At 42.4% G+C, this 26,915-nt stretch overlaps 1 protein-coding gene across 1 annotated transcript in view; it reads left to right on the top strand.

Moving 5' to 3' along the window:
• Nucleotides 1–18,911, top strand: part of LOC134634825 (zinc finger protein 224-like) — a 212,177-nt gene extending 193,266 nt beyond the window's left edge. The window contains exons 2-4 of the mRNA XM_065471660.1: nt 13,704–13,798; nt 14,128–14,976; nt 17,671–18,911. Coding sequence (XP_065327732.1) covers nt 13,781–13,798; nt 14,128–14,976; nt 17,671–18,081 — 1,278 coding nt within the window. The 5' untranslated portion in view covers nt 13,704–13,780 and the 3' untranslated portion in view covers nt 18,082–18,911. The remainder of the gene's footprint in view (nt 1–13,703; nt 13,799–14,127; nt 14,977–17,670) is intronic.
• The last annotated feature ends 8,004 nt before the right edge of the window (nt 18,912–26,915 follow it).

Raw genomic sequence — 26,915 nt, 5'->3', positions numbered from 1 at the left:
TGGCCAATATAACAGTAATTATATTAATCATTATAAGTTATTACAGCAGTGAGTTTGAACTCTCAAATCAAATCACTTTTATTGTCACATCACATGTGCAGGTACAGCACATGTGATGTGAAATTCATGTGAGTGAACTCTGTGTCAAATACTGAGTTTCAGTAAAGATTCAAGTTGCAGTTATTTATATTTCCTATCACCTTAAATCTTCACTCAAAGACAAGTATCTTTGACAGTGTATATATAGATGTATTATATACATAAGAGGCAAATATTGTTCGTTTAATATGTTGGCATTATTACATTTGGCTCAATGCTTACATATATGTATAAAAAGAAAATGTAGGAGCTGTGAAAACTGTTTCTGATAGAATGAAGAGTAGACTGATATATTAAATATTCCTTTATTGGGTGAGAAAATCAGACCATGTCATAACTGCTTTAAGTCATACAGAATAGATATCAGAGCCTTAAACAGGCTGACTTCTGCTAAATGGGTCAAACTGGGCAGAAAGTCTACAAACACATAACATCCTTATAGAATATGATGTAACACTATAGATCAACTTACCTCAGAATATATAAAGCACATAAACAATTACAGCAATATGATGCAACAAACACAGCAGTGCTACTAATCCAAAATACTCAAAGCTTCATAGAACTGAAACAAACATTTATTTTTAGCTCCATTCTGCTGCTGATACATACTTTAGGTTTCTGAATATTAAACTTGTTGCTGCCTTTCATAGTGTGTAACTTGAAGGCCCTGAGTACTTTCTCCCACACTGAAAACACTGGAATGATAACATTATTTGAACATCACCTAATAAGACTGATTCAGGACAGACAATTAGTTATGTTAAACTTTCCTAGCAGTCCTTCACAAACAGGGAACAGTCTGTCTATTCTCTCCATCTGTCAGCTGCTGCTGGCTCTTCCTCCTCCTCTTCCTCACACACTGCTGAGTTTGTCCTGGTGGATCATCAGGGGTGCAAAGCCTCACAGATGATGTGCAGCAGTGGCTCCCTCAGTCTGTCCTCACTCTGGACACTTGCTGTCGTCACACATGGAAATCAAATGTGTGATAAGCTGCAGGATTCAAACACAAGTGTAACTTATAAATACATGTTCATACTTTTATTCCACAATCAGAGAGAAAGAAACAGAGAGAGAGTGCAGGACAGACAGACAGGTGACAGTCTCAGGTGTATACACTGCTACAAAACAGCACAAGAGAAGGAGGATTTAGTGTTTGTGTTATTACGAGTGCTAAACAAGAAGAGTTCCAGATGGTACAGTGGACACATGTGTGACTCCTGTGATTAAAGCATCTTTCTTTCAGCTTAACGAGTGAACCGTCAGCTCGTTCAAACACACGTTAAAGTCCGTTTGGCTCGACACCACCGAACAGAGGCAGCAATATAACATAGCTAACATTAACAGTGCAGTGAATCCTGCTTGTGCCGTGATATTCAGGACTGCAAACCGAGCAGCATCACTGACTTTCAGCTTGTTGTGTTTGTGGATATATGACTGACTTTAATTATCCATAAAATCATCACATTCTCTGTAAGATTAAGTTCAACTTTTGAACGGCGTATATTTTAAAGAAAAGGCTTTAAAACCAAGTTAGTACAAACATCACTAATGTCACATAACTTTGCTGACATTTGGCCAACAGTCATGTTTTAATGTTCTTCGTTATTACACATTTGCACATAAATAAGTGACATCATATTCAGTACTTACTTTTGACAGTTCACTCTTCGGCCGCTCCCTTCTGCCGTATTTTGTGGCAAAATTATCCAAGCTGAGGATGGCTGATTCCTGACAAGGACACACACCTCAGCGCTTATCATGGGTGTTACATCCTCTGTGCAGCAATTCCAGAGAAAACGAGAGAGCAACGACCACTCATTAAGACCAGCCAGAAATCTGTCCCTTTCTGGCAGCTGTGAAAACTTCCAATAAGAAAGTTTGCATTCTTAGAACAATGCTGGATCATGTGTGATGTGTCATCATATGAGGATATTACATTTTGCCTTAATTCTGCTCAATTAAGTGTTTTGATCGTTGATCCAGTATAGCAGCTTTGTGTTGTGCTGCAAGTTAAAACCCATTGTCCTCATGAGCACAGGATCTAACATCTGTCCTTAAAAAAGTCGATTGACTTTAACTGGACACAATGGTTTCCAGTGGGAGATACAGTCATCACTCATCCGTGACACTGGAGAAGTCACCTGAGTGAGTGATAAAACAATTTTCCATGTAAAATCCAGAGGAACTAAACTTTGTTGTTGTTTCTCTGGGCTCAATTTCAGCCTCAGGAGCATCTCTCAGAAGAAAACCGTTTTGCAAATAATCAGATAAAAAGATTGTTGAACCAGGAGGTATTCTCTGGAGTTTAAGAACAAACTCAAACAGTGAATTGGCATTAGACTGGAATTCATAAGATGAATAGAAATACTGCTGAAGCTAAATGATTCATATATATATGTATGATGTATGATTTATATATATATAAATACCACTGTTTTGCACATACCAACCTCTGTATATTTTATATATCTTATTTTATTGTTTACTTTATTTCATTTGTAAAACATGTATATACATACTATATACACACTCAAACACACACACGTAGAAAAACATATTTAGTATACACATTCAGTAATGTATATACCTTTACATATTGTACATATATTTATTACTTTTTAGATTAGCCATTTTTATATTTTGCTTGTTTTACATTATTGTATTTTGCACAACTCTGTTGCTTGTGAAGCTCGCACACAAGAATTTCACTCACATGTACTGTACCAGTGTACCTGCACATGTGACGTGACAATAAAAGTGATTTGATTTGATTTGATTTGATTTGATTTTTTTTTCTCCAATTCACCAGGTCTGTAAAGTTCAGTATGACTGTGGTACATGATAGAAAAGAATAAATACAGAAGAATAACAACTTTATGTGAATAACTTTACTCTTCTTAAAAATAACTCATAAAACAAGTAAAAGTACAAATGTGTACAAGTTAGAGACTTCCTCAGTAAGTTTACACTCTTTTGGAGTGATTTTAATTGTGTGTTAAAGAAGAAAGAGATTAGGAGGTAAAGTAGAGGATGCAGAGTCCATCATCACTGAGGCCGTCTCTCCTGCATGAAGTCCAGGTGCTGGTTTTCCAGTGTGTGCGTCTGATGGCCCAAAGCTGACTCAGAGCCGTAACACCATCCATGGCTGCAGTATGGAACAGATGTGGGTGTGTCCTCATCTCCCAGAGGAGTCCAAATCGTCATCAAACAGCCCTACAGACACAAAAACGTAAAAATATAAACAACCAGACTATCAGCAGTGATTTAACTACTTTAAGACCTCTGTGAAAATCATTTACAGTATATATCACAGAATTTAAGGCCTTTATAATCACAGAGCATACAGAGAAAAGTACTAAACTGAATCAATTTCAGCTTTTATTTCTCATGATGTATATTGTATTAATAATTAAATTTCATTATCTGTATCTTTACAACACATTTGCCACACAGGTGTAGATACTGTAGGTTCAGTGAATGCTTACATTGCACTGATTAGAATATACTGGACATTCAAAGCTAAGATTCAGCACACTGTGTTAGAGGCTGGGATTTGATGAATTCATCATATATACAACCTTTGATCATCATTTATGTCCAGTTGAGAATGAATCTGTGCACTCACATATTAAATGAACTGAAATCAGTAGTGTGATCTCCAGTCTTGATATATTGAATGAGAGAACTGACAGCTGTTATTTAAATCGGCCTGTCTCAGTTGTTTTAACTCTAAGTATCACAAAGTAATGTGGTAACATCTGGACTGACGAGTTTACTGTCAGCATTTTAATCGCTAGTTTAAAGGCTGCAGGTTACAGCCATTGCTCTAACACTGTATAAATGTAACAGGGCTCAGTGCTGGTTCTAACAGTCTGAGCTGCTTCCAGCTTTATTTGTGAAGAGCACAGCAGCTTACAAAACAGGTAGCTAGCTCGTACAGCTGCGACGTAAAACTTTCATTAGCTAAGATGATCTTAAAATAACGGGGCTACGTGCGGTGATGCTAGCATTAGCCATGTTAGCACGTTACCTTCAACAGGTGGTCAGACTGCGTAAACAGGCACTCAGTCAGAGGTTGGGGAGTGTGATTGTATGTACATGTCCATGTATGTCTGTCCCTACGTTGGGTGAGTGCTAAGTGTTTGTATATGTGTGCATGAGGGTGGGAATGCTTGTTTGTGTCTGTGTGTGCCTGTTTGTCTGTGTCTATATGTCAGGTCGGGTCTTAGACTCCACCTCTCTGGGAACACCGAGGCCCTCCAAAGTGTGGAGGCCTATCTCCCCTCACCACACTCCCTGCCGGTAACTGATGCCCTCAGAGGTCGGTGCATTGGTGGTTCTTGGGGTCCGGGGCTGGGCGCTCAGGTATGCACCAGCTCACTCCCGGTGGCTACTTGGCGGGGCCTGGTGCCTGTCGCTCGGTCAGGCCTCTTCCGGGGCAAAGGGGGCCCTCGGGCCTCCGGCCTCGGGGTCTGCGGCTCGGTTCACTCTGGCACAGCTGGCTGCCGGCAGAGCCGGCGGGCACGCCAGTGCAGCCCCCTCTGGCTTCTGCTCCGTGGCTACTGGGTGACCCCTCGTCTGGGGATCCCCTCAGCCCTTCCCAGGAGGGTGGCACAGATGCCCCTCCGGTGGTCCTCCTTGGGCTCTCGCACTCTGGGGCCTCTGGATGTCTGGAGCCTGGATCTCCTCCATGCCTGCTTCATGCCCTGGGGGACGGGGCTATGGCCCTCTACACCCTCTTGTCAGGCGTCGCGTGGTGGAGGCGTGGAAGAAAGAACCCAAACGCAGGACTCGCAGGCAGGTGAGGACTGGTGAACGTTTATTATAAGAAGCGGATGAACAGAGGGTGAACGGGCACTGACTGGCTGGACAACTGGATGGCTGACTGAACTGAGCGAACACACGGGAAGGACAACATCACACGAACATCACAGGAACATCAATGACACGACAGAGAAGTGGTGAAACAGAGGAGCTTAAATACACAGGTGGAATGATGACAATGATTGGAAACGGGTGAGTACAGGACTGAACATAATCTGACTAATGATACAAGCTGACATGGGAACAAAACAGGAAGTGAAGACATTGATGTGGCAACAGAAACAAAACGTGACAGAACTGAAAGCACTGGGTCACCGACCCAGGAACCCTGACACCTCTAGCAGACCATTACATGGGGAAACCATTTGACTACAAGCGCGCTGATCCACACAGGTGTACACACGGGTGTTCACTGTTCGTAGACATAAACTACACCTTTCTTAGCTGCTACTTCAAAGCACATTGTGCGCTGTCGGTCCTGCGTGCTACACAATAACATTCAATATTTAGTATTTACTGCTGTTTACACTTAGCTAGATTAACGTGATGGTGTTGTGTTTAGTATGTTGCTTTGTTTTTTTGCTTGTTTTCTATTCTTTCTCTCTCAACAGGTGATCCAGGAGATTTTTTTTTTCCCTTTCTCACTGTCCCTTTTCCCTTCTGTTTTTCTTTTCCTTCCTCTCTTTCTTTCCCCTTTTCCTATCCCCCACTCATGTCTGTCCCGTCTGTAACTACTGAAAATAAAATAAAATAAACAATAAAAAAACAAAGGTCGATCAAATGGACCAATACGGCAATGCCATGATGATCCATTTGGCAAAATAAATCCATTGGGTATCCTTGTTGGTCATCAGACAACAATTCTGATGGCTAAAGAACCAAATGGGACAGGCAAAAAAAAAAAAAAATAAAAAAATAAAAAAAAAAATATATATATATATATATAAGATAAGATAAGATAAGATGACCTTTATTAGTCCCACACGTGGGAAATTTGTTTTGTCACAGCAGGAAGTGGACAGTGCAAAAGTTATGAAGGACAATTAGAATAAAACAAAATAAGAATAAATACAGTACACAACTGTACAGAATAGAATAAAAATAGAATACTATATACAGTAGAATAAAATAGAATAAAATATACAATAGGATAAAAATAGAATACAAATGCTATATACAACAGAGTGAAAAATACAACGGTGCCAGAAAGATTATTGCACATTTGTGTTATTGCACATTTGTGGATGTGTGTGTATATATATATATATATATATATATATATACATATATATATATATATATAACCCCTTTGTAAACCAAGTTCACCAAAGTCTATTTAGCAACATACATAAAGATATTACACATATTACACACGGAAACATTGGAAATCAGTTTTGGCAGGTGAACACTTTTTTTGGCACAACACCGGCAATAATTCAATTATCCATGTAATTAGCTAAGTAATTCCTAAATGCGTGTAGATTAAAGGAAATTATTTTACCTGGATATGATTGTCTCTGATGAGCCTAAGGTACAAAACATGCTGGCGATGACGATAAGGTTTTTCTAGCTCCTCGAGAATTAAAAATGTACAAGAAACAGAGCGACATTTCTGAGTCCATTTTAAAGTTTTCACACTGTGGCGCTAGCGACCGGAAAAACACACAAGGGCTGACTTGAAGGCTAGAAGGCTGTCCACGGCCCAGTTGTATACTCATTGTTTGTTGAATAAAATTTCTATGGAGAAAATAACAGGGGGCTGTCCACAGCCGCTCCAATCCTGCCTACCTACGTGACGTAGGTAGGTAGGATCCTTATGAGCATCCTTCCCCTGAATTCGGACACAGCGGTCGTGTCCAAATTCATGGGCTGCATCCTCCTGAGGACGCATTTGTAGACCGATTACGTCACAGCGACGCGACGAAGGCTGTCCAGATTCGTAGACTCCTCCGAATGCAGCCTCCTTTTCCCCGAATTTAAAGGATGGGTCGGGTGTCCTTCGTGGCCCACCATATCCCAGAATTCATAGTGCGGCCCAGCCAAACTCCAGTTTCCGGCAATGGCGGCCGCTACTAAGTTTTAAAATTACTCTTATTAATCTTTCTGGGTCACAAAATAAACTTTTGGGATATTTTCAGGTGAGAATGTGGGTGTGTAAACTTCAAATATCTGCTCGGTTTATCAAGATATCGCATATTTGCAAATGTGGTTCTACATTTTCTGAGACGTCTGTTACCCACCAGCTCGATAGCTAGCCGAGAGCTCGAGGGTCACTGAAGCCGCCGAGAACGGCACAACTCCTGGCACATCATTTTCAGATCACCGCGGACTTTCGCTACTCAGGTTAAACATAACATATAAGTCACTTAGACAACCTAAAAATGTTATTGTTGGGCTTTTTTCAGTGTTTTATTTGTTCGTGAGTAAATCAGTTTGGCTGAGATTAAAGTTATTAGATTAGATAAAATAAAACTTGATTAATCCCCCGGGTGGTTTTCACACAGCTGAATAAACGTCAAACAGAAAACTGATTTAACAGAAGTATGAGACGGTCGAGAATTTACGCCAGTGTCCTGTTATATTTTAGATAGCAAGGAGCAGACGGCCGAGTTTATTAAACTCCACCGAGACAGCGGTGACTCTAATCAGAAGGCCAGACCGTCCAATTCCACGGCTGTTTACTTCCGGCCTACCCGACCTTCTGAGGACCTGGCCCACGTAGACCGCGAAGGCCGGGTCCTCAGGAGGATGCAGCCCATGAATTTGGACACGACCGGTGTTGTGCCAAAAAGTGATTGCCTGCCAAAAGCTGATTTCCAATGTTTCTGTGTATTTTGTATGTGTAATATCTTTACGTATCTTCGTAAATAGACTTCGGTGAACAGGGTTTACAAAGGGGTTATATATAGAATTAAAAAATTATCTGTTTTTCAAGTAACTTTACAACTCTGTGTTATTGTACTTACATTATAACCAATCCGGTCCTTTATCCCCACTTAAAATATTTTTACTGAACTATTGTAATATAGTTCAGTGGAATATAGCTCACTGGATCCTCTACAGTTTGTATATCGCCACAACAGCTCCACTGATGATGCCATAGCCCTGACACTCCATGCTGCCCTGTCACACCTGGAGAAGAGAGACACGTATGTGAGAATGCTGTTTGTAGATTACAGCTCAGCATTCAACACCATCGTTCCCTCGAAGCTGGACAGGAAACTGCAGGATCTAGGACTGAGCAGCTCCCTCGGCAGCTGGATCCTTAACTTCCTGTCTGACAGACGCCAAGTGGTCAGACTGGGCAGCACCACCTCATCCCCCATCACACTGAACACTGGTGCTCCACAGGGGTGTGTACTGAGCCCTCTCCTGTACTCACTCTACACCTACGACTGCACGGCCACTAGAAACTCCAACATCATTGTGAAGTTTGCGGACGACACTACAGTGGTGGGTCTTATCACCAACGGTGATGAGACGCCCTACAGGGAGGAGGTCAGCGCCCTGACCCACTGGTGTCAAGACAACCATCTCACCCTCAACGTCACAAAGACAAAGGAGTTGATAGTGGACTTCCGGAGGTGCAGAGAAGTACACGCCCCCATCACCATCAACGGCGCCGCTGTGGAGAGAGTGAGCAGCTTCCGCTTCCTTGGTGTACATCTGGCTGAGGATCTTACGTGGTCAGTACACATAAACAAAACAGTGAAGAAGGCGCAGCAGCGCCTCTTCCTTCTCAGGAGACTGAAAAGATTCGGCATGAGCCCCCGCATCCTCAGGACCTTCTATCGCTGTGCCATTGAGAGCATCCTCACTGGATGCATCACCACCTGGTACGGCAACAGCACCGCTCACAACCGCAAAGCTCTCCAGAGAGTAGTGCGGTGTGCTGAACGGATAATTGGAGGTGAGCTTCCCTCCCTCCAAGACATCTACAGGAAGCGGTGCCTGAGGAAAGCAGGGAGGATCATCAAGGACTCCAGCCACCCCAGCCATAAACTGTTCAGACTACTACCATCAGGAAGGAGGTTCTGCAGCATCTGGTCCCGTACCAGCAGACTGAGAGACAGCTTTTTCCATCAGGCCATCAGACTGCTGAACACTTCATAGACACCTCACCCTCACTACTGGAACTTCAACATTATGCACTCCATACTGTATATAAATGCCACTGTTTTGCACATACCAACCTCTGTATATTTTATATATCTTATTTTATTGTTTACTCTATTTCATTCGTAAAATATGTATATACACACTCACACACACACACACACACACGTAGAAAAACATATTTAGTATACACATCCAGTAATGCATATGCTCTTATATATTGTACATATTGTATTTATTACTTTCAGATTTAGCCATTCTTATATTTTTGCTTGTTTTACGTTATTGTATTTTGCACAACTCTGTTGCTTGTGAAGCTCGCACACAAGAATTTCACTCGCATGTACTGTACCAGTGTACCTGCACATGTGATGTGACAATAAAAGTGATTTGATTTGATTTGATTTGATTTGCTGCCATTTCTTCTGTCCTTTTGGCCAGCTTACTCTTACAAAAGACATTTTTAATGTTAATGAGATTTTTTTAACTGCATAAATAAAGGTTATATAAAAGTCACTGCCAAAAACTGATTGCGGCTTCTACCTTGTTACACGAATGTTGTTTGTGGCTCAAGATGACTTTATGTCATCCATAAGGGATGCATTTGACATATGTTTCACATATTATAGCCCAACAAGTTACTTATAGCAGTTTAAATACGAGCAATCAGTTTTTGGCAAATACCGGAAATCAGTTTTTTTTTTCATCAGTTTTTGGCAGACAATCATTTTTTGGCACAACCCCGTCATTTGATTGGCCTGCTAAAATGCCTAGGCGGTCTTGCCCCCGCCCGTGACATCACGCTCCAAAGCCCTGCGTCACGTGATCACAGTAACGAATCACAGCAGAGCAGGAAGGAGGGGGCGTGTGTGCAGGAGAGGAGTCGAGCAGAGAGAGCTGCTTTTGCATGAAACGGGAGTAAAGCAGTGAACTTAGAGGAGAGAAACAAACTAAAGTATCGATCATATACCACTACCAACGTTTGGATCGATATCTGCATCGATCTGCCCACCCTTGTCTCCTGGATCGTAGCTGAGATCAGCGTGAACCACGTGGGTCTCTGCTCCCTGATCTGTTTGCTGTGTTTGGAAAGAGTTCCGGCTTCATCACGGAGTTTCTCTCGGTTTGTGGGCTCATCTAAAGGTAAGCACCGAGCTAACTTTACTGTGAGTTCAGTTCATGTTGAGTTTAGCTCCTGAATGAGGTCTTCTGCTGCTCTCCTCGGTGTCTGTTCACAGTTTATTGTGAACACGTTGAGAGAAGAGTGAGAGAGTGTTTGGAGAAAAACACCAACTAATCATTAGCTCAGCATGCTGGGAGAAGTTGGAGCAGAAAAGTCTTTTCATTGTCCCTGCAGCTGTTTTTCTGCATGCACCAAACCTCTACAGCCTCATTTCTATTTGAAGTGATAACAGGAAATCAGAGCGATCTGCTGCAGTATCAGGGTCACAATAAACTTTATTGTCCTGCTGCTGTGGATGAACACATGAGAGGAACTGAGCGATAAAATGAAATAAGAAAAGTTATAGATTGACATGGTTGAGAGTTGTTAGTGAAAGGCTGCATGCAGGAATGAGGGAGTGTAAGTAAGGCGAGGTCGAATATCAGTAGCTCTGACAGACAGTTACATCAGTCCACTGCTTCAAAAAAGCTTTAGTGCAGTGCTGTCAAAAATTAACGCATTAACTCTGATTAAGCCCTCATCACGATTAATGCGATATAAAAAAAAAATTCAACGCAGTTAACGCATCTGGAGTACAGAATGACTCAAAATCCCTGAAATGTTTCTGTCAACACATTTCGGACAGTTTGTCCAAGGAGAGTTGCCTTCGCACATGCTCAAATGGGCAGTTGATCTGGTAGTGACGGGCAGCTCAATATCAATATGAAAGATGATACACGTGCTCTCAATGGGAAATTTGAGTATTAAAAAATAACAAGACGGAACAGTCGACCGACATAAAGTATTATGCACATTGTGCAAGAAGGAATTTCCTTTTCCCCAAAGCACTTCCAGCTTAAAATATCACACTGACGTGAAGCATACTAACGTGTCACACAGCTTGCGACAAACCACTCACGGAGCATCAGGACTCAGTCTATCCTGGAAATATTTCTCGACACAATTGCCAAGTGGATTGCAACAAACTGCAGACCTATTAATATTGTTGAGAGCAGGCGCTTTACATAGCTTTGGTTCAACGTCTCAATGACTTGAAGTGCCTCCCCAAGAGTGACAAAAAGAGAGAGTGGATAAATGTTTACACAGTTTTTTGTTAACATGAATGTTCAAGATGTTCAATAAACATGTTAAGTACGTATATTTTCCCTTTTTTTCTCGAGTGTGTTTGCTAATGCAAAATGAAATGCGATTAATATAACCTGTAGTCAAAACTGTGAAGAAGTGGACTAATGCAGGAACTGCAGGACTGTTTTGACTGCACTGATTGGACTGTTTTTGAGGTTGCATCTGGGAACCTGAGAACCTGGATGAGCTGACGGACACTGTGACATCATAGATGTGAAGATGTGTGTGTGCCAACCAAGACCTTTTGCACATACAACAACAATAAACCATGGTTCACTCCTGAACTCCAACATCTTTGTAAAGCCAATGAGGACGCCTACAGAAGTGGTGACAGGGCCCTGTACAAGCCGGCCAGGAACACACTGACCAAGGAGATCAAAGCGGCTAAAAGGATCTACTCCAAGAAGCTGAAAGAACGGCTCAGTGTGGAAAGGCCTGCAGCAAATCACCAGCTACAGACGCCACCAACCCCCTGTTGATGCAAACGAAGACCTGGCCAACGAGTTAAATACATTTTACTGCAGGTTTGAGATGGACAGACTCTCACCCCTCACCCTCCCCTCCCCAGAGACATGGTTTCAGACATTGACCCCCAACACACCTCTCACCCCTCCCCAATCCAGACTCAACGACCTTCATCACACCTCTCACCCCCTTTCCTCCTCCCTGGAACTCAGAATACAGACTGAGGATGTGAGCCGACTATTTCAAAAACAGAAGTCCAGGAAAGCCCCCGGACCAGACGGTGTTTCCTGGAGCTGTGTGAAGTTCCCTCCTGCTTCAAATGCTCCACCATAATCCTGGTCCCCAAGAAACCCAGCATTACAGGACTGAATGATTACAGACTTGACGTCTGTGGTCATGAAATCCTTTGAACGACTGGTGTTAGCCCATCTGAATGACATTACAGGCCACCAGTTGGTCCCCCTGCAGTTTGCCTACCGGGCAAACAGGTCGGTGGATGATGCAGTGAACATGGGGCTGCATTACATCCTGCAACACCTCGACCGCCCGGGAATTGATGCCAGGGTCTTGTTTGTGGACTTTAGTTCGGCTTTTAACACCATCGTGCCTGAACTTCTCTCCTCCAAACTCTCCCAGCTCAGCGTGTCACCAGCTACCTGTCAGTGGATCACCAGCTTCCTGACAGATAGGTCAGGATCACCTCTGTAACTCGGTCTCTCAGTATTGGTGCCGCTCAAGGATGTGTCCTCTCACCACTACTGTTCTCCCTCTACACCAATGACTGTACCTCCAAAGACTCGGCTGTTAAGCTCATGAAGTTTGCAGATAAAACCACTGTCATTGGCCTCATTCAGGATGGTGACGAGTCTGCATACCAGCACAATCTGTGTGTGTGTGTGTGTGTCTGTGTGTGTGTGTCTGTGTGTGTGTGTGTGTGTCTCTCTCTCTCTCTCTCTCTCTCTCTCTCTCTCTCTCTCTCTCTCTCTCTCTCTCTCTCTCTCTCTCTCTCTCAAGAGAGTACCTGTGCTAAAAGATTGAAGAAAACTATTCAGATTCTCTTTGAATTTAAGCATACATTATTTGTGTTTATTCTGCATTTACTTCATTATATTGCATAAATGTAAGTTACAAGCTTATATAAAGTTGAATGAAAAATGTAATTGCAACCAGGCTATTGATCAAGTAATCGTAATTAATCGCGATTAATTACAGAAAATTGTGAGATTAATACATTTTTTTAAATCTATTGACAGCACTACTTTAGAGAGTTTTAGTTTGCGCCTGTTTGCAGGGATCAAGTGAACCATGACATGGTCTGAGAATCCTGGTGCAGTGTGAGATGATGACCCTCTTACTATCAGCTCACCTTCAGTTTCTTAGATGTTTTCTCCAGTTTGTGTACAAACTGCCATGAAGTTATAATGAAGCACCAAACTGCAGTTACTCAGTCAGTGGAGGTTCAGTAGTGTAGTTTCTCACCACTGTTGTTAACTGGAGGCTGACACACTGACTGAAGACATTTAGTCTGAGTAGATTTGAACTTTCCTTCTTCATTATTTCCATCTTGCTTTGACTGCAGCTGTAACAACACTGATTCCAGCAGGATTTGTAAAAAGCATTTTGACAGACACACAAAGCTGGACAGCTTTTGTTCTGAGGGTTTGGAGAGAGTCTGTCTCTGTGTGTCTGCATTCACTTTGTTCCTCTAACAGAAAATCAATGTGCAGATGTTGATTCCTGCAGTGACTGTTGTTCTTCAGCCTGTAGAAACCATCCTGCAGCTGCTGGAACAAATTAATCTTCTAAATGTTGCTTTTCTCTGGTTTGTGTTTGCTCTGCTTCTTTTTGTCAGAGATCAAATACATATAAATATTCTTTTGTGTCCCAGCTGATCAGCAGGAGGAGAGTCTGACGGAGGAACATTTTCAGCCATTTGGACTCAGCTCAGCCACTACAGAGGAAACAATGAGCTCAACACAGACGGTGAGGAAGAAATGTTGAACCTGTGGTCAAGTTACAAGAAAATACAAAGATCACATTTTATCAGGACACTGAAATAAAATAAAATCAGCTGCACTCGTAATTTTTCATACAGTATATTTTTTTCCCCAATGAGCAAAATATTTTCCTTATTGTCATTTTTATTGCAGAGGGAGTTTCAATTCAATTCAATTTTATTTATATAGCCCCAAATCACAACAGCAGTCGCCTCAATGCGCTTTATATTGTACAGTAGATCGTACAATAGTAAAAAAGTTTGTTCCACGACTGCATTTCACTCACTGTCTCTGTTTGTATCTCTGTCACTGCAGGACCAACATGGAGCAAGAAGTCAGCGCTCTCAGGAGGCCGACAAACCTCACAGAAGAAAGGGAGAGAAAAAATACAGCTGTGAAGAGTGTGGGAAGGATTTTACTCAGAACTCCAGCCTGAAATATCATCAGCTCATCCACACTGGGGAGAGACCATTCACCTGTGACTTGTGTGGAAAGTCTTTTACCGAGGCCGGAAAGTTAAAAAGACACCAACTCATCCACAGTGGAGTTAAAGCGTACAGCTGTGATAATTGTGGGAAGGATTTTACCCAAGCCGGATACTTGAAAAGACACCAACTCATCCACAGTGGAGTTAAAGCGTACAGCTGTGATGATTGTGGGAAGGATTTTACTCAGAGTTCTAGCCTGAAATGTCATCGGCTCATCCACACTGGGGAGAGACCGTTCACCTGTGAGTTGTGTGGAAAGTCTTTTACCCAGCCTGGAAGCTTAAAAACACACCAAGTCATCCACAGTGGAGTTAAAGCGTACAGCTGTGATCAGTGTGGCAAAGCTTTTGCTCTCAGAGGCAACTTACGGCATCATCAAGTTACCCACTCTGAAACTAAGGCGTACAGCTGCGACATTTGTGGGAAAACTTTCAGCCATCGATGGTATCGAAATATTCACCAACGCATCCACACCAGACATGATGTTTACTGCTGTGGTCAGTGTGGGAAACTGTTTACAACAGATGCCCAGTTACAAAGCCACATGCTTACCCACACTGAGGAGAGACCTTATAAATGTGACCTGTGTGAGAAGACTTTTAAATCTCCACCTAACCTCAAATCACACCAACAGATCCACACCAGAAAGAAACTCTACAAGTGCAGTTACTGTGAGGTATGTATTTATATTTTTATCTTGTTATTTTCGCCTGACTGTTCAGAACAACTCTGCTCATTCAGTTGTGTTAGCATGTTAGCAATTCTCCTGCATGTAAAGACAGTGCTGGGTGAGTTTCAGCTCTTATTTCACTCTTTCATTGCTCAGCTTAGTTCTCCACACTCTGGACTCTCTGCTCGGTTCAGCTGGTTTTCCTGCTGCTCTGCAACTTGCCCAGTCCTCTATGTGTGATGCTTTGTGAACCTCAATGTTCCATCCATGACCCGTTCAACCTGCTAGCTGCTATGCTTAAAAAAAAAACAAAAAAAAAACAGATGGTGGATGCCACCAGTACACCCTCCACACCGATCGCTTTGCTCACCGCTTCAACATCATCACCGGGGCTGGCTATATGCTGGGGCAAGAGGGGGCAATGGCCCCTTAAATCAAACTTTAGAAGTTGAGAGAGAAAATAGTAGATTACCCACAAACTGAATATGGACAAGACTTAATACAGTAGCTCAAAAATCAGCTGGAAAAGGCAGAAATAAGATAATAGGTTTCATGTCTCGTTCGCTATTTCCCTCCGTGCTCTGTTTGTGAACAGGCTCACACAGCATAGGCAGAGAACCCCCCACTCACCGTCCCCCCAGCTAAACATCTAATCACTGTTAGTATGCAAATTACCCGGTGTCAGGTTTCTCAGTAGGCAGGGCAGAGCAAATTAAGCAGCTAATCTCTGTCGTCAAAATAGCGACTGTAACTGACAGTGAATTATTTTAATGTTCTTCATTGTATTTGTTAGAAACATTTGTGTGATTTTCCTTTAATTGCGGAATTTTGTTTTAAAACTTGGTGGAAGCACGGACTGCTTTTTTTTTTTTTTTTTTTTTTGTAAGTGACACGAAGCAAGTAAAGCACCGCGGGTTTTGGCGCATCTTGCCTTCAAGCTGGACTCAAGTTTATTAAAAACCCATGTCAAAGTATTGTGGTTAAGTTAAATCCAATTTATGAACCTACCTTTTTGAGTTGAAGTGCAGCTACGAAGAACACTACGGCAGGCAGTGAGGTGCGTTTAATGTGTCTCTGTTAATTTGAGTTTCCATGTAACCGAGATAAACAGGTATTTATGTTTCTACACTTTTATTTGCTGGGTTTATTTTGATAACAGTGTAAAATCATGTCACATGATGGTTTAAATTATTTAATTTCACTGAATATTTGAGACAACTTGTCCGCGTGGTGGCTGATGGGAGTAACAGTGACTCGTGAGATAATTAACAACTAAAAAATAAAACTATATTTGTACAGTCAATGGGGGACTACGGGGGCTTGGCCCTGGCTTATCGAAGAATAAAGAAAGCGGAAACAGCTGTTCAAATCCCCACAAGGCTGCCCACTATGTTGATTGGAACTATAGAGCGAGCCATGGCTTCTCAGAATGGGCTCATTAGACGCAGCACGGATAAATGGTAAATGGCCTGTATTTGTATAGCGCTTTACTAATCCCTAAGGACCCCAAAGCGCTTTACACATTCAGTCATCTGACAGAGGCGAGGCTGCCGGACACTGGCGCCACCGGGCCCTCTGACCACCACCAGTAGGCAACGGGTGAAGTGTCTTGCCCAAGGACACAACGACCGAGACTGTCCAAGCCGGAGCTCGAGCCAGCAACCTTCCGATTACAAGGCGAACTCCCAACTCTTGAGCCACGATCACACGATGACATCTTGGAGAAGCTTGCGGCTGCTCTGAGTGCTGAGACTCTGACAACATCTGACAACATCTTGGAGAGGCTCACGGCTGTCGTGAACACTCGTGCTCTATGAGCAAACTGGATAACATCGTGGAGAGGCTCACGGCTCTCCAACAGGAATGGTGAGGAACCAGTGATGGACATTAGACCGACTGTAAAATTAACCTGCAGTGGTTCACACTAAAGCAAGAACACCACCATTATTTCATGCGGCTACCATATTGGCGCCAGCTGCGGCCTCAAGGCTGGAGCTGAATATAACAAATAATCTCTCCCCTGATAACAAACTGTGTTTAGACTCTTCGTTCCAAACGCCCTCGTACGCTTATCTCCAAAGCCGAGTCGGACGGCGGGTCTGGGCCCAGCGCTGGATGAATAGCTGCAGGGCAGGATGGCTGTGTCTGCATCGGCTTACTTCTCACCCCTTACCCACCCCTGTTGCTTGTCACGTGCTTCATGATGTTGTGATGTGGACATTTATATGCTCCTTGTGCAGGGGAGTTTTTTTTTTTGTTTTCTGTTCTCATGCTGTTCCCGTGATAGGAGCCCAGCATGAGTAGAGGTCTCATTTTTCTCCTCCTCGACTTTCCCATTGTATTGTACATTTCAGTGTTTTTCCATAATGCTACCGGTCTCCCCATGTGATGTCTGTGTTGTGTATGTAAGGTCAGGGGAGTCCCATTTCGCTGCAGGGCAACTTGCATGTGACAAATGAAGGCTTTCTTGACTTGTCTTGTCTTGAACTTGGCCTACCATTAGAAAGAGAAGGAGTCAAAAGCAGAAGCAGATTTTTTTTTCCCACAGTGTCTCAAGTTTTCAAAGTATTGCAACATCTCCCTCTATATATGTATGTCTCTGAGCTTTTGTACTTGTATGTAATTAAAATGGCGATTTAGATTTGGATAAAAATGTTGAAGGAATTCCCTGACTTACACTGTCTTTGTGTCTTTGTTTAGAAGCAGAGCGACACAGATGGATCCACTTCTCAACCCTGTCGTCACTGTGGTGGTGGGAAAGCGTTTCGTTGTGACCTTTGTGGAAAAACTTTCAATAATGAAAAGAGTCTAAAAGTACATCAACGCAGACACACTGGAGACAAAATGAACTACTGCAAAGAATGTGGGAAAGGCTTCCCCACACCAAGTGGATTAAAAGAACATGAACTCTATCACAGTGGGGTTAAAAAGCACGTCTGTGACCAGTGTGGGTCATCCTTCACCATTGCATCTCAGCTTAAAGTGCATAAACGAGTCCACACAGGAGAGAAACCATACAAGTGCAGACACTGTGACAAAACTTTCTCACGTTCATCTGTTTGTAACAAACATGAACGTACACACAGATCAACTGACCCAAGATATGAGTGAGCGTTTCAAACCTGGATCATAGACAGTAGGTGCTGTAAGCCCTGCCCTCTGTTCAAAGATGGTTGTTCACAGTGAACATAAATGGCTTCTTTCCCTCCTCTTTCAAACCATCTGTCTTCTTTGTCCAAAATGTGAACATTGGCATCCTCAAAAGAGAGTCCTTTGACCTTTAGATGTACAGCTGAGTCTTGTCCTGTCGAGGTGGCTCTTCCACGTTTTGCCGTGCTTTCATGGGGTGGCTGTTTGGTTTTTCCTGTTGTTTGGAGAAACCAAACAGGACAGAGAAGAGAAATGGTTTCAAGGAGGAGTGAAAGAAGCCATCTATGTCCATTGGAACGTCTTCAGGAAAAGAAGTACAGTCGCTTTTCTTTCCAAACACCTTAGATTACCGTAACCTGGATGACTGAGAACCTTTAGAGACACAGGCTCCACAGAGTTCAGATTGAATCTCCTGTAAAGGGTGTCAGCTGATGTCACAATTTCGAAAGCTGGAAAGGTATTGATATTAAGTTTTTTTTTCCTTTGGGAATTTGACAATGATATAGTAGTAGTTTTTGTAGTCTGAAGTACCAGAAGAAGCATTTAAAGTTTGGTAGATGCTTGTGTCCTGTTCTTCCAAAACTAAATGATTTCACACCAGTTGATCTTAAAGTGTTCTTGGGAAGTTTGTGATTATCCTCTAGAACTCTGACGTAGAAGCTTTCATCAAGTTCACTCATGACAGAACCATGAGAATGTTTTTTTTAACCTTGGATGGTATTTTCTTAAGCCCAGAAAATTGTTTTGTTTTGTTTCTTTAAACATTTTTTGTATTTTTAATGTTTTAAAGTCTTCTGTGATCTTCTGGACTGTGTTCATTTTAAGATGGTAAAAATAAAGTAACATGAACTTGATGTTCATAAATACGACCACACTGACATATATTTCTTCTTAGTTTTTATTCTTCAGGGAATTTAAATTCTTCAACCTCATTTTTGTCACACTTACATATTTCTGAAGAATTTGTAGTGATAGACAAGGATAATCTGTGTAAATCCGAAACACAGTTTGTAAATGATGATTTCAGTTTTGATGCATTCTCAATCATCCAGGTAAGTAAATCTCCAAAAAATCTCCTAAACCTAACCCATCCCCACAGACACAGCGGCCAGGGAAGCAGAAGAACAGCACATCAAGAAGGCCCTGAGTAAATGTGGTTATCCCAGCTGGACTTTTGTCAAAGCTGGAAAGGCACCTAAAGAAAGCTCCAGCTGATCCAGGAGAGAAGGACAACTGCTGCCTAAGCGAAAACCTGTAGTGATCTCGTATGTGTCAGGAGTATCAGAGTAGCTGAGACGCATTTTTTTTTCTAAACACCGCGTCTCTGTGGCTTTTAAACCCCAAAACACACTGTGCAAAAAATTGGTCCACCCCAAGGATCGGGTCCCCCGACACAAACAGAGTAACATAGTGTACACTGTTAAGTGCCAGGAGGATTGCCAGGATTTATACATCAGGGAAACCAAACAACCTCTGGTGAAGCGGATGGCACAACACAGAAGAGCTACCTCGTAAGGCCAGGACTCTGCAGTCTATTTACACCTACAGGCCAGTGGACACTCTTTCAATAATAATAATAATAATAATAATAATAATAAACTTTATTTATAAAGCACACTTAAAAACCAAGGGTATGCCAAGGTGCTTAACAAGTAACATAGAGAGTAGAAGGAAGATAATAGAAATAGGACCAAAGCAAATACTAAGTATGCAAGCAGGTAGCTGTCACTGATACATAGAAAAGCAACAGGTACAAAGCAAACAAGAAATTAAATGAGCATAAAAGTGCATAATATAAAATCATAAAAGAAATATTAACTAGAGGGAAAGGCAAGATTGAATAAGTGGGTTTTTAGTCTTGATTTAAACAGTGCAATGGAATCAGATGCGTGGAGGTCGAGAGGAAGGGTATTCCACAGTACCGGGGCAGCCAGAGCAAACGCACGGTCACCCCGGGACTTCAGCCAAGATCTGGGTTGGGTCAGGAGTAGTTGAGTGGCAGATCTAAGTGTTCTAGCAAGATTATGTGGTTTGAGAAGTTCACTAAGATAACTTGGCGCTAATTTATTAATAGTTTTGAATGTAAGGAGTAATATTTTAAATTGAATACGGTACTTTATGGGCAGCCAATGCAAGCCAGCTAGAACAGGAGTAATAGGGAAAAATTTCCTGGTACCAGTCAAGAGGCGGGCTGCTGCATTTTGGACTGTTTGCAGTCTAAGAAGAAGAGAAGAGGGAAGACCATAGTACAAGGAGTTACAATAATCCAACCTGGAGGTCACAAAAGCGTGAATAAGCTTCTCCAGGTCCTCATGTGGAACATAATGCCTAGCCTTAGAGATAAGGCACAGTTGGTGGAAGCTAGATCTCACTACAGCAGACACTTGCTTATCGAGTTTGAGCGAGCTATCCAGCAATACACCCAAGTTACTTACATAGTCACAGGAAGAGCTAGCAAAGGAACCCAGGGCAGCACAGAGTTGGGCACGAGGGATTTTACTGTTGAACACCACAATCTCAGTCTTCTTATCATTTAAAACAAGAGAATTACTCAGGACCCATTCTTTGACCTCCCGCATGCATTCTTGAAAGTAGTGTAGGGACACAGCAAGGTCGTCAGTAAGTTCAAAATAGATCTGTATGTCATCGGCATAACAGTAGAAGGCGATATTGTATTTTTCAAAGATTGCACCTAGGGGGAGCAAATACAATGAAAAGAGAATAGGGCCTAAAACTGATCCTTGAGGTACACCACAACAGACCGGAGCGGAGGAAGAGGAGAAGGTGCCTAAGTTAACTGAAAAGGATCTATCAGCGAGATATGATTTAAACCAGTCGAGGGCAGTGCCTCTAATACCCACAGTGTGCTCAAGTCTTAATAATAAGATGTTATGGTCCACCATATCAAAAGCCGAAGAGAGGTCCAGTAAAACTAGGACCATAGAGCGTCCAGTATCAGTGATTACAAGAATATCATTAAGAACTCTAACCAACGCCGTTTCAGTGCTGTGCAATGGCTTAAAGGCAGATTTAAATTTCTCAGCAATATTGTTCGTGTCCAAGTACGCCTGGAGCTGGGAGAGAACTAGTCTCTCCAGGATCTTGGACAAGAACGAAAGCTTAGAGATCGGTCTGTAGTTTGAAAGGTCATAACAGTCAAAGTTTCTTTTTTTAAGAATCGGGTGGATTACAGCATGCTTAAAAGCCAAAGGAACACAGCCTGAGAGCAAGGAAAAGTTCATAAGAAATAGGATACTAGGTCCAATTACATCAAAACAGTCCTTAGCTATGTGAGATGGAAGAATGTCAAGCACAGTATTGGTGTTATTCATTTGAACAACTAGCCGCTTAAGAGACAAAAGTGACACAGGCTCAAACTGGTGGAAAGTTGAAATGCACTCAGGAGTGGGGAGAGGATATAAAACAGGGGGAAGGGAGGACTTAAGAGATGTGATCTTATCTAAAAAGTGAATTTGAAATCGCTCACAAAGAGCCTGAGAATAAATTAAAGGCATGTCCGGGGAAGGGTTAACCACAGAGTTAAAAATTTTAAATAAGGTACGGGGGTTATGGTCATTGGCCAGGATGATTTTAGACAAGAAGGATGCTTTGGCCGTTTTAGCAGCACTTTGGAATTTTAAGCGGCTAGTCCATAGCATGTCGTGAGAAACCTGAAGCTTATCTTTTTTCCACCTTCTCTCAGTGCGCCGACACACGCGACGTAAAGCGCGCATAGTGTCATTAAGCCAACACTGAGAGTAGGATCTATACTTTTGTTGTTAGAATATTACGTCTCAACCAAGTACTGTATGGTTTTTATATTTGTAGTAGTGTGTCACACAAACAGCAAATATTGTCAAAAAAAGTAAGAAATCTTTGGGGGTGCTTTCATTCATTAGTGGGCTAAAAACGCCCCTGTTCCTCCCACAAAATGCTACGTCCAGATGAACAGAATCAACTTTTGGAGATGTTCTCAAACTGGAGCTCAGTCTGAGTGGAGTTTTTTTTTTCTCCTCCTCTCACCTCATGTTATGTATTTTCTTTGTTTTTTTCCGATCAGCCTACCTGTCTGACATGTTATCCCAATGTGATGTTTGTGTAAAGTTTGGTCAGAGGGTTCCTTTGTAAGTGCGCATGCGCCATTAGCATATTCCCTGCTGTAACCTATAATTTCCTTCGGGATTAATGAAGTATTTCTGATTCTGATTACTTTTTTGCAAAAGTAATCCCTTATATTACTTGTTACTCGAAAGAAGTAATTTGATTACTTGTAATGTGTTAAGTCAAAACCGGAAGCCGAGAATTTGTTGAGTCTTTTTTTGCAAAGTTTGCTCCACAACCTCAAGTTTCAAACCGTTGCAACATCTCCTTCTGTGTGTCAGTATGTGTCTAATAGTTCAGAGACACAGGATAGTGCAACCCAGCAGCGACAGCTGTGTCGCAATGCTCCTGACCAAGTGTAGACACTCCAATAATACACCCAGAGTAATTCATCTAAAGGATTATTGCTCCATCAAGAAAAAGAAACCAGCTGTCTCATGAGACACATAGATGCATTTGACTGGGTAAAGAGGAAACTTTTATTAGCAGTTCTACACAAATTTATATATATTATATCAGACTACTCCCTCAAAAGGAGTAAATCAAGTTCTGCTTCCAAATTGAAAATTTCAGAAAACCTCTATCACTGGTAACATTAGATATGTAGGTAGAATTTCCACAAGGCTCTAAGGTAAGGTTGAATTGTATTCTTTTAATAAAAACATCAAAGGATCATCTCTAACATTGGAGAATTTTACCTATATTACTCATGGGAAGAGTTACCACCATTAGAATCTCCAAAAGTTGATTCTGTTCATCTGGACGTAGCGTTTTGTGGGAGAAACGTTTCGTCACTCATCCAAGTGACTTCTTCAGTCTCAGCTGACTGCAGGTTTCCCCAAATCTTATAAGCAGTACATTTGCATAATGACTGAAACCAGCCACTTGGATGAGTGACGAAACGATTCTCCCACAAAATGCTACGTCCAGATGAACAGAATCAACCTTTGAAGATTTACTTTCCTGGATGATTGAGAATGCATCAAGACACCATTAGAATGGTGATTCTAAAGTGATCAACACATCAGAAAAGAAATCTGCCAGCACAAAGCTTATTATAATCTCATGACACTATAAAAGTAACTGCTAATTCATGTCTAGCAGCACACCAATAAACGACTGCAACCGTGAACAGGTGAGGATGTACCTGAAGCTGCTGCTGATGACAAATAGGAGTTACAGTATATGATGTGCTTTTATTGATTAGGTCGTTTAGAAGTTGAACGAGATCATAAAATGGCAAAAACATACAGAGATTAAGTTAAAGGTGGTAAAACTAGATCCAGCTGGCATCAAACCAGCCACAAACATTGTCACAGCTGATTGTGACTATGCAGTAGTATCGAAAGAAAGGATTAAGCCTAGCTTAAGCTGCAACCGGCAGAACAGTCAAGGTTACACCTGAAGGATTCAACATTTGAATGTTTCAGATGATTAAAAAGGAAAGAAATATTAGACAAAGGTTACCTGGGTCAATGGAAAATGTAGTTTGTAAATGGTTTAATTTGTTAAGGGTAAAAAACTATGACCATGTATGGGCATCCAGTCAGTTAGCTAGTTAGTACCTTGGACACATCCACATATGACAAAATAACCAGCTTCTCTCATTCCATTTAATATATTATCATGGTTTTTACAACTACATGAATGTACTATTGCTGTGTGATTTATTACTATTACTGAAGGTTACTCGACATACCAATACCAACTAGATTTTTAAATCTTAATATAAAATGACTAACAGTAGGGTGGACATTAGGTAAGGCTGCACTTTTTGAAGCGATCTCATATAGAAAACTATCCATCCATCCATCTTCTTCTGCTTTATCCGGGGCCGGGTCGCGGGGGCAACAGCCTAAGCGGAGGCGCCCAGGAAGCATCCTTGATAGATGCCCGAACCAACTCAACTGACTCCTTTCGATGTGGAGGAGCAGCGGCTCTACTCTGAGCCCCTCCCGGATGGCTGAACTCCTCACCCTATCTCTAAGGGAGAGGCCAGCCACCCTGCGGAGGAAGCTCATTTCCGCCGCTTGTATCCGTGATCTCATTCTTTCGGTCACTACTCACAGCTCGTGACCAATGTTCCCTCTAATTTCTCATGTGTCTGAGCAAACACACAAACTCCCTGAGCGGTCCCTTGGACCACTGTGAGCGACAGCAGACGTGTGCACTGTGGTCACACCAGCATTGCATCCATCCAAGTTACATGGTTTATTTAAACAAAAAAAAAACAGCATCTACATTTCTGTTAAAATACTTTTAATTAAGTACTTTAGCTCACAAGGAAAATTAAAAGAAATCTTGTTCATGACCTGTGTAGTATGTTAACACTATTGGAAGTAAAAATAAGTTGAACTCCAATTTTGAAGACACACTTAAGGTTTTTTTGTTTTTGTTTTTTTAATGCTCTGACTTTATTATGAGTCTGCGTGAAGTTCCTGCAGTGCACTGGTAGAGAGTCCTGTAACTCTTTGTCTGCAAAATACATGATATAATGACCAATGTTGGGCAAGTCATTCTGACAAAGTAATTAATTATAGTTACTAGTTACTTCTTCAAAAAAGTAACCGAGTTTTGCAAACAACAAAGTTATTTGCAGCTATTTATCTAAAAATGCAGCCAATGCGTTTTTTAAAATAACCATTTCAAACTATTTGCAGAACAATCAGGTGTTCTGCATCAAATAAGATACCACACAAATTATTTGTGCCACTCCAAAAAATAATTTCTGTCCACTGTAAGATAAAGTAGAACATCACAGCCTGATACCTGCAGGCCTGACAGCAGGAGGTCTATCAATCCTCCTGTTTTTAACCTGGAGAAACATTACATTGTAATCTGCCTTTGGTAGCATTTTGGCAGCAATTGTGACATTCAGCAGTCACCTCATTCTTCTGACACACACAACAAAACTATCCACTACAGAACACATTAACTTTATACTCCAAACACGCTAAACGTCACAAATCTCTCACATCTCAAAACTCACTCTCTCTCTCTTTCGCTCTCTCGCTGCCATCACTCCTAAAACTTCCCCCTCTTCCTAAACAACCAAATGTCGCATTGCCATGTCATTTTTTGATTAGTTGATATGGTACATTTTTCCACCAATAGGAATTGGTGGGTGGGTTGTTTTTTTTTTGGGGGGGGGGTACTCATAGGCAGAGAGTGCTTTTGAGCGCTTTCCTTAGAAAACGCAGTTTTTACCATTTCTTCCCTCAGTAAATAAAAAACCGATAGTATTCATAAAAAAAACATAATAAAAAAACCTAATGAATAATAACTCTGGTTTTACAAATACAAACTGGTATATAGAAGTCCACACTTTTCCCGTCAATTTTTCCATCTGTCCTGCTCACGTCTCCAATGGTTGTACACATTGTCATTAGCGTGTCTTCACTCCACATCAGCCACACCGCTTTGGTAGCTAAGACACTGGTGGACTTCATTTAGCTGCGTATATACGAATGTGAATCGCATTATTGGCCGGAGCAGCCAGTCACATGTCACTTACTGACTCACAATGCAAAACAGCACAGAACTCCACTTGGAGCAGGAACTCGTCCCTGACCCGGAGTGGGCACTCCACCCTTGTCCGGCTGAGAACCATGGCCTCAGATTTGGAGGTGCTGATCCTCATTCCCGCTGCTTGACACTGGCCTGCGAACCATTCCAGTGCGAGCTGGAGGCCATCACCCAATGAAGCCAACAGAACCACATCATCTGCGAAAAACAGAGATGAGTTTCTGAGGCCACCTAAGTGAAAGCCCTCCGCCACTTGGCTATGCCTAGAAATCCTGTCCATAAAAGTTATGAACAGAATCGGCGACAAAGGGCAGCACTGGCAGAGCCCATTGTCCACCGGGAACGAGTCCGACGTATTGCCGGCTATGCAAACCAAGCTCTTGCAATGGTTGTATAGGGATCGAATGGCCCGTGGCAATGGGCCAGACACCCCATACTCCCGCAGCACTTCCCACAGGACGCCACGAGGGACACGGTCGAATGCCTTCTCCAAGTCCACAGAACACATGTAGACTGGTTGGACAAACTCCCATGCACCCTCAAGTATCCATGAGAGGATAAAGAGCTGGTCCAGGGTTCCGTGACTAGGTCGAAAACCGCATTGTTCCTCCTGGATCTGAGGTTCGACTAACGGACAAACTCTCCTTTCCAGCACCCTGGCATAGACTTTCCCAGGGAGGCTGAGGAGTGTGATCCCCATGTAGTTCGAACACACCCTCCAGTCCCCCCTCTTAAAGATGGGGGCCACCACCCCTGTCTGCCAATCCAGGGGTACTGCCCCTGATCTCCACGCAACATTGCAGAGACGTGTCAGTCAGGACAGCCCTACAACATCCAGAGCCTTCAAGAACTCTGTTCGAACCTCATCCACACCAGGGGCTCTGCCACCAAGGAGTTGTTTAACTGCCTCAGTGACCTCGCCCCTGGAAACTGGCGGGTCATCCCCCTCATCCCCAGACTCTGCTTCCTCCTCAGAAGATGTGCCCATGGGATTAAGGAGGTCCTCAAAGTATTCCTTCCACTGCCCAACAATTTTCTCAGTCGTGGTCAGCAGCACTCCATCAGCACTATACACAGTACCGGTAGAGCACCGTTTTCCCCTCCTGAGTCGCCTGACTGTTTGCCAGAATCTCTTCGAGGCAGCCTGAAAGTCTTTTTCCATGGCCTCT

This window comes from Pelmatolapia mariae, linkage group LG9 (genome assembly GCF_036321145.2).
Source record: "Pelmatolapia mariae isolate MD_Pm_ZW linkage group LG9, Pm_UMD_F_2, whole genome shotgun sequence".
Taxonomy (NCBI): domain Eukaryota; kingdom Metazoa; phylum Chordata; class Actinopteri; order Cichliformes; family Cichlidae; genus Pelmatolapia; species Pelmatolapia mariae.
This window is presented reverse-complemented; position numbering and strand designations above follow the sequence as displayed.